The sequence below is a fragment of the Macrobrachium rosenbergii genome, chromosome 44 (assembly GCF_040412425.1).
Source record: "Macrobrachium rosenbergii isolate ZJJX-2024 chromosome 44, ASM4041242v1, whole genome shotgun sequence".
Taxonomy (NCBI): Eukaryota; Metazoa; Arthropoda; class Malacostraca; order Decapoda; family Palaemonidae; genus Macrobrachium; species Macrobrachium rosenbergii.
The window spans coordinates 18,615,856-18,624,962 of NC_089784.1; the positions used below are offsets into that span (position 1 = coordinate 18,615,856).

A 9,107-nucleotide genomic window follows, 5' to 3' on the forward strand; every position below is an offset into this window, starting at 1 on the left:
GAGAGAGAGAGAGAGAGAGAGAGAGAGGTGCAGTAGGCCTAGAATGAAAACCGCTCGATGACAAGAAGGCAAAACAATGCGAGGATGATAAAAAAAAAGAAAGGAAATAAAGTGTTATATGCTCAGAAGGGTCGACATACTGCAGATCAGACTTCTCTACAGATGTATGATGCGGTTATTATAATTTATTTGTACACAGCCCATTATCATAGATTTATTTGCAGTGGAATAAATATTTAACTGAAAAATATATTTTAGTAATAAATTTCGTATTTGACAAATAAATGTGATAAGTAGAAGTGCAATCACAGCAGGTAAAACCCGTACAAAGTGTTACACAATGGATAATATCGAAGGTAGTCTCACATTTGTGGAAACTACGTCAACTTACACGCGCGGAAATTACACCAAACAAACAAAGCAATGGAAAAAACTGGTTATTCCCAAATGAGTATCTTTCCCAGAGTGCATCTGTCTTAGAGTTACTTCACTATTCAAAGAATCATTTTTTTTTTTTTAATTTCAGATCTATTGATCTTCAGGGTGCAAAATGGATCGTTGTCCTTATCATAAACAGGTGTTTGTTTCGTTGTGCAAAATGCGCTCAGCAATTTCTGTGAAGATGTTTCATCCGGTACAAAAACATCTACTTGGCACCTCTACATCCAGCGATTCCGCCTTTACCACTCCTATTAAACTGGAAGTTGCCTCGTTCAACAGCAGTCGGCTCTTGAACGCTTATACAACTTCATCAGTTCCTAGCAGTCTCCCTATCTTATAAATTAGTAAGTACATTTGCGATTTTTTCAGCTCTCCCATTTAGCTGCTTAACATAGAAATAGTTCCATTCTGACAGACTGATTTAGCAGAAAATTTAACGGTGTCTATTCTGACGAACCCTTAGCTACAAAAGATACAATCAGAGCATTCAAGCTAGTTTCATTTATCACTTCTGTCAAGTGAAATGCCATGGAACAAAATGTGGAATATTATGGGAAGTAATCTGGCGCATAATTAATATTTCGCCTGTGTAGATGGAATTTTGTTGAAAAAGATTCAGACGTGGGAGACTTATCGTCAGTGATTCCAACGCTGCGTTATGAAGTCACGGCGATGCATGGTTTTCTTGATCAGTTACTGGGCTGCTACTTAATTCATTTACCGTAATATTAAGATCTTTTCAGCTTAAGACCATTTTCCTTAAAGAAATGATATGGTAAACGCTGTCTCCACACAATAATACACACACATATATGTATATATATATATATATATATATATATATATATATATATATATATATATATATATATATATATATATATATATAAAAGTCATGCGAAGGACATACGTTTTGCGACATGCTTGCTAGTCGCATTCTCAAGGCTGAAACAACTGGGAACACTATAATAGAACAATACAGCTTTACACCTAGAACACAGTCATACATTTTACATTCAAAACACCAAACCATAGAAAAATAATTAAAAAATATAAGATTTAAAACTTAAGAGTCATCATAGTACTAACCACAAGACCCACCTGAGCAGTGGAAGCGACGTGACAGAAAGGAAACCGTTTTAAAAAACAATGATAACAACTCTGTAAACAGCAAATTAGATACTGAACAACTGCGCAGATGACAACTGGTTATTTGAGGTGGAACAAATTTTTTTATAAAGAAGATTAGAAGGGCCTGATAAGGGTTCGCATAGACTAACATAAAGGACTTAGTTATAGAATTGGCAGTAAGGTTGTCCAACCCTGAATATTCCAACGTCAGAAATCACTCGAATGTAAACCTTAAGCACTTCAAGGCTGCTGGAAGAGTAAATAATGAAATTGACTTATAACATATGACACTTTCGATAAAAAAAAGAGTAGTCCCATCTATAAATACCCAGTTGTCATCTACAAAATTCGTTGCCTAATTTGCTGTTTACAGTTACAGACCTGTTATCATTGTTTTTCATAACCGTATCCTTTGAGTCTCCTCACTGCCAGTGATCGGGTAGGTCTTGTGTTTAATGCTAAGTTGAATTTAAGTTTCTTAATCTTATTCTTTTTATTATTTCACTGTTTAAGTGTTTTCAAGGTAATATATAGCCTATGGTTGTGTTTTAATTGTTAAGTTGTATTATCATGGTGTCTTCAGTTGTTTCAGCCCTAAAAATGGGACTAGAATGTGTGGCGCGAAAAGTCGGATAATAGATGCCTGTCCCTACGCTCGACCTTGGTGTGCTGTTGAACAAAGGACTCCTCTTGAGATATATATATATATATATATATATATATATATATATATATATATATATATATATATATATATATATAAATGTATATGTGTATAAAAGCATCCTTATCCATTTGTAACACGCATCTTTTTCGTTAAGCTGAAGGTATTTGTCCTCGTCTCAATCCCGCTAAGGAAAGCATATCTACCTCTAAAACGAACTTACATATGAAAACAGCGACCTTCAGCGATAGCTACCAAATTAATCCTGTCCATTTCTAATGCATTACCAATGTGTGGCTAGTTTTTCTCATTTTTCGGAAAAGACAAAATGACGTGGAAAGCCATTCTGACGGGAAAAAAACTGGCAAGATGTCGGTCAAACACCTAGAATCGAGCTTGGGTGGAGGAGAGAAACACTGACTAGTAAAAAAAACTGGCCACCTCTACAAAACTTGACTGAAACTTGCCATTATCTACAACTGTCAATCTCGTCGGAATCATTTTTTTTTAATCCTTTAAATTTTTGGTCGCACACAGTTCCCATATAAAGGCATGCAGTCTGTTTCAGTAGTTTTGAATTTAGAATTTTTACTCCCAGAGCTAGGTTTATTATTAGCTCAGTTTTTTTTTAATTCGTCGTGTATCTATCAAAACGCTCAAAACAAATCCTCTGAAAGTTAAATAGGATTTGAACCTTGTTTTCTCTGAAATTGTTGATCTAGGTTCATTTTACCGTTAAAAGTCTTCAATGCTTTTTTTATTCTTCACAGGAAACAATGGCTCGTCTTTGTGTCTTCGCGATCGGTGTTCTAGTTGCCGTTACACAGGTTCACGCGCAAGTACCAGGGGGTCACTTGGGCACATGCCCTCCACCTAAGCAACCCGTGGAAAGTTGTAGAAATTACTGTAAATTCGAATCACCCGGAACAACTGGAGATTACTACTGCTGTGATGAGCAACGTACACCAGGTAAGCATTAGGAAAGGATTTTTTTTATTCTTGACTTGCATTGAGTAATACGCGCGCACACACATATACACACACACACACACACACACACACACACACACACACATATATATATATATATATATATATATATATATATATATATATATATATATATATATATATGTGTGTTACTCAAAGCAAAAAAGAATAGCAAATCCTCTCATAATGAAATACTTCTCCTAATATTCACACACACACACACACAATATATATATATATATATATATATATATATATATATATATATATATATATATATATATATATATATATATATATATATATATATATATATATATCAGTTGGAGTATTTTATTATGAAAGGATTTGTTATTCTATATTTACTTTTGAGTAATACACACATATATATATATATATATATATATATATATATATATATATATATATATATATATATATATATATGCGTGTGTGTGTGTTTGTGTTGAATACCAGGTGGAAGCGTTTGAGAATTTAACCTAAGTTCCTCATTTCAACAGGTAAATCAGTTAACTATCAATTACTGAAAATCAGCCCCGTATTAGTGACTCCATTGTGCTCTAGCATAACTGTTCTTCTTGCTTTGTAACAGAAACTTGAGGCAGCAGTTTGCTCCTTGTTTACAAATGCCACTTTCTTTTACAGCTGGTAACCCTGGCACTTGCCCCAAGGTTGCTCTTCAAGAGCACGAGATCGTAGTCATGTGTGATCCCAACGACACCAACCGACCCTACAGCCTGAACTGCAAGACCGACGCCGACTGTTTCCAGTGGGAAAAGTGCTGCTACGCTCCAGTGACTCAGCAGCGCATTTGCAGAGCATCGGTCTTTGACCTGTGAGGAAACCTGGTCGGTTCAGAATTGACTGACACGTTTAAAATGTGATTTTTTTTAATGATTGAAAGTTTCAGTGTGACTCTGCGTGGCCGTTAAGGAAATATATGATCGATAAAGATTAGGCATCCTTTAAATTTATTAGTGTGATTGTTTGGGTATTAGAAACAATCTTCTTCATGGTTTCAGTGTGCAATTTTTTTTTACGTTTCAAGTGTTCTTGATATGGAGTCGGTATTTACGTGGTATATGTTTGAAATGGCTTCATATACAGCTTAAATGAGTATGTCACATGTTTGATACTGATCTCTTGTAAGTTTGAACATGTTAACAGATATGTGTTCATATTAATGTTGTTAATGAATTCCGTATTTATAATTAAATTAGTTTCTTTAAACCTATAACCGAGGCGCTGTGAGTTATAACAAAATACCCCTCAAATGTTGATGGGAGCAAAATGAATTTGGTTTATGTTGACATCTCCAAGTCAGAATCAGCTCTGAGAATTTTTAAAAACACCAGGAAAGAAAGCTAAAACACAACACTTAGTTCACAAACCAACAGATATATAAGTAAATATGGAAATGAGTAATGGTTGTGATGGGTGATAGGCCCAGATGAACAGAATGACAACTGTCAGATGTACCCAAAAGTAACTGCAGGCCTTTTAATCATATTTGAAGTTTAAAGAACACATATTGAATGTAAACCATTGCAATAAATTTACGTGAATGGAATATACAACCTACAGATTGATAAAGAAGTATGTGTGAACAATTCAAGGTCGAATCCTTCGAAGCTAGAAAAACACTAACTCAAGGTAAAAAAAAACAAATCACTGATGCAGTAAAAGTTATTCCGTTTATCTTGAGAGACAACAACTGAATACTAGCCTAAGAATACGTGGTACGCATCAGAACTATAATAAATATGTATGAATAAAAAAATACATTCACTCATGAAACTTTTAACGCAGTAATCCTACACAGTCCTTTTCTTGACCTTGCCTACGAAAGATACATTAAGCCTATAAATCCGGGAAAAATTATATCTAACCATAGTCCTCTGCGGCTTGAAAGTTTTTGCAAAATGTCAACTCTGAGTTCATGCATGAAATTATTAACCCTCCAGTTAGCCCAGAGGTTGTGTATAAATACAAAAATGCAATGATGATCTGCAACTGTCAACAGATCTGCACGTGAAACAAAAGTGATTAACGCAAGACTACTCACTAGACATTTCTGTCCGGCATGCTATCTTATGAGAAATTTAAATTCCGTGTCTGAGGTATTTATTCCTTTTCCCTTTTTCATTTTGATAATTCAGTTCTCATTAATTATGCCACATGCATAAAAGGTAAGTGGGTCCCAATTCTAAACATGACGTCACAGAACAAAGAAACCCTCTGTTGAAACGCCTCCTCACTCACGCACTATGATAGCTTTAGTTCGTACGGAAGATTTTCATCCATATCGCAGTTCATCTGGAATTCAAACAAGAGACAGGCAAATCAAATACAATTTTCAAGAAATGCAGTAAATCAAGATTTACCGAATGCAAAAAGATCGTCTGTTCAACATAAATTTTATCAGCAAATAATACCAGCAACACAAGCGTTTTCAAATGGCGCCCAATCAATTCAACAAAAGTTGGTAGTATCCTAGTAAGGACCTCGATGCGCAAGAAAACCTCGAATGTGATTAAAGTAATACGAAGGTACAGTGTTGCATTTAAGGTTAGTTGAGATACTTATTTTTACATTTGTGGAGAGCACATTATCCTTGCAAGTTCCTTAGTCTAATGGTTGTTTTGAGGTGACATTTCCTTTTCAGAATACACCTGCCAAGAATGTTTTTCTTTTAAGAATTGTAGAGCCGTCTCAGAAATTTCCATGTATGTATATATATATATATATATATATATATATATATATATATATATATATATATATATATATATATATATATATATATATATATATATATATATATGTGTATATATATGTGTGTGTGTGTGTGTGTGTGTGTGTGTGTGTGTATACATATATAACTTTTGAGGTTTTCCTACCTTTCTCTTAGAATTGTTTTTTTTTTATTCTAGAATTAGGTCAATTAGTAGCCTAGGCCATCGTATATATGTTCTTCAGTGCGGCTGCTGCTGAATCATTATTCTCCAAATACTGAAGTTTTCCTGTTTGAATTTTTCTTCTTTTGTGATAGACCTATGCAGTGCCCTCTCAGTTAATACTATATCGTTTGAGCAGCCACCTATAGATTTCTTTATGAAGTTTTGTTTTCCTTAGTAAGAAGCACGGTGTTTCAAATTACTTTGGATTTGTTAGACTTATTGGCTAATGCCTTTTGAGCATAAGTATTTCGCCAAAAAATACTGTAGGTTCTTTTAACACCTTGTTAAAGCGGGCAGGCTACAAATCGTACATCACAGTTGCCGTAGGGAATCTTGATGCTATTTCCGATAACGAATTAAATTGGAGTTTTTCAAAAAACTCAATAAGAGAGTACCCGCAAACTATTCAAATTATGAATGAAGACATTTTGAACGTTTCTGTAGTTAAGGATGTCAGCGAAGAGGGCCCTATAAAGGTAAATTCCCAAAAAAGTGGATAATTATCAAATTCTTGAACAAATTAGCCGAGATTAAACAAAGGCTCCAAATCTCAACCTAACACAGATGGAAGTGAGCCTGCAATGGCGTCAAACTGCCTAAATTGATTTGTTAACCATTTACTTTTGAGTTAGAATTTATATATATATATATATATATATATATATATATATATATATATATATATATATATATATCTGTATGTATATATATGTATATAATATATATATATATATATATATATATATATATATATATACATATATATATATATATATATATATATATATATATATATATATATATATATATATATATATATATATATATATATATATATTGCAGTTTATCAACTGTGTCGTTGCTTGTGGAAAGTTGACTTTTTCTAATAAACTTACATATTTTGTCAGGTTATGCTTTAAGGGTAATATCTTGCCATTTCTGATACCAACTACGTTATAGCTCTGACCTTGCCTAAAGACGAATTTCTTCCTATTCCGTACATTATTGATGAAAGTTTCAAACAGCTGCTTGCTCTTTCACCCTTTTGATCCTGCTTTGAATGACGTGCTTATATAAATTACTTCAGAGCAATAGTTCATGAAGTGAAACAATACCAAGTCGACCTGTTAGTTGTAAACTCCCCAGGTTGCAAATTGCTTATTCATATCTTCTTTTCTAAGTTGCCTTCCTATATCAAAAGAGAATTAGCACATACATAAAGTGAATAATAATTATTCTACCATCAGTGGTTTGTCTGAGCATTACTGTCGATATCCAGATCTTGATTCTCCTGTTAACCCCTAAAAGTAGTGTTAAAGCTGAGGAGGAGGAAAATTCTGTAAAAGAAAAAAAAAAGGCTGTACTGAAAAGTTCCAGTAAGCTTCGAATTAAATAAAAAATCCCTGAAAAAATGTTTCAACTCCTGAATATTTCAATACCTCAGCCGAAGCTAAACATTATTCAAACGGCAATAACCCTGTAAATAGTAATGTAGATAATGGTAACACTAAGTATCGCAAATTTTGTAGTGGATATGGTCACAGTATGCATACTTGCACCAAATTTGGAGGGTGCCTGAAGTAGGCTTATGTCTATTCCTGTGAGCAGGAAACGACCTATTTCTGTGCTTCCTGACCCAAATTTTGTTAAACTCTCTGGTTGAACCAAGTTGGGTAGGAACTCTCTAGCTGAACCAAGTTGGGTAGGAAAGTTGAAAGAATACCCACTGAAACTTCAGAATAGAATTAGTCTTACAACCCATCAAAACGATTACCACTCAAAATGGCAATCAGTTATATACAACTGGTCCGCTAATACTGAACGTGCGTAACAATCATGCAAGTAATTAATTGATCGGTGTCAAAGAACAATCATTCAGAAATGAACTAAAGCAAACAAACCTCTCTCTACTTTAGGACTTTGATTTGGGATATTTTTAAAACTTACTGGTGTTTTGGTAAAATGACCAGGAAATTAGCAAAATAACCAAATCACTCGTGAGACACACACACACACACACACACACACACACACACATATATATATATATATATATATATATATATATATATATATATATATATATATATATATATATTATATGTTATATATACTTAATGTTGCTTTTCCACTATTATAATTTGACAACAATAGTGTGGCCATTATATCTGCTTTCGATTCCACTACCATGGTTATATATATATATATATATATATATATATATATATATATATATATATATATATATATATATATATATATATATATATATATATATATATATATATATATATATATATATATATATATATATATATATATATGTATATATATATATATATATATAGCCATGGTCAAATTATACTTCTACGCCCACAGCCAGCCTCAGTAGAGTATCATAAACTGGTTACATTAAAGACTGAATGTATTTCATATTGGTTTTTCCGAATAGCGATAACTAGGGGGTCAGTGATACTCAATAAAAGTAAAACTGATAACTTACAGCGAGTCTAATAAATGTAGGTACTTTTCATTAGTAAAAAGATGTGTTGATAAAATATATTTCATGCTGTTTCATTTCTCCCTTCTTGAACTGTGATAAATTCTAAAATGTTCACCTTGTCTTTGTTGTCATAACATAACAGCATCTGCGTTTTGCTCAAAGACTACCCTGATGTATCATCTCGGTAAAAAAAAAAAAAAATCACATGGCCCTGGTGGCTAGGCAAGTAACTCATGTTCGTTTGCCAACTGGTCAGCAGTATTCGGAGATCCCTTGAATTTTTGGAACTCATCAGGGTAATTGCACCTTTTTTTTTTATTTAATTTCTCTCTTTTAATTATATAATTTTCTGTATGTGCTGAGTTTGGTTTATGATAGTATCAGAATTGTGCTTTGC

The 9,107-nt window shown here is 33.1% G+C and overlaps 2 protein-coding genes across 3 annotated transcripts in view; both read left to right on the forward strand.

Moving 5' to 3' along the window:
• Nucleotides 1–647: 647 nt before the first annotated feature.
• LOC136829381 (uncharacterized) lies at nucleotides 648–4,463 on the forward strand. Of its 2 annotated transcripts, none has more exons than XM_067087854.1 (3): nucleotides 648–785; nucleotides 3,007–3,205; nucleotides 3,893–4,463. In XM_067087854.1, the coding sequence occupies exons 2-3, from the start codon at nucleotides 3,013–3,015 to the stop codon at nucleotides 4,084–4,086; spliced, it is 387 nt and encodes a 128-aa protein (XP_066943955.1). In that variant the 5' UTR covers nucleotides 648–785; nucleotides 3,007–3,012; the 3' UTR covers nucleotides 4,087–4,463. The 2 variants fall into 2 exon arrangements, with proteins under 2 accessions (XP_066943955.1, XP_066943957.1); XM_067087856.1 differs by lacking the exon at nucleotides 648–785 and adding an exon at nucleotides 1,619–2,011.
• A 1,040-nt stretch (nucleotides 4,464–5,503) lies between these two features.
• Nucleotides 5,504–9,107, forward strand: part of DCP1 (decapping protein 1) — a 36,556-nt gene continuing 32,952 nt past the window's right edge. The window contains exon 1 of the mRNA XM_067087853.1: nucleotides 5,504–5,815. The gene's annotated coding sequence lies outside the window, so the exon portion shown is untranslated. The remainder of the gene's footprint in view (nucleotides 5,816–9,107) is intronic.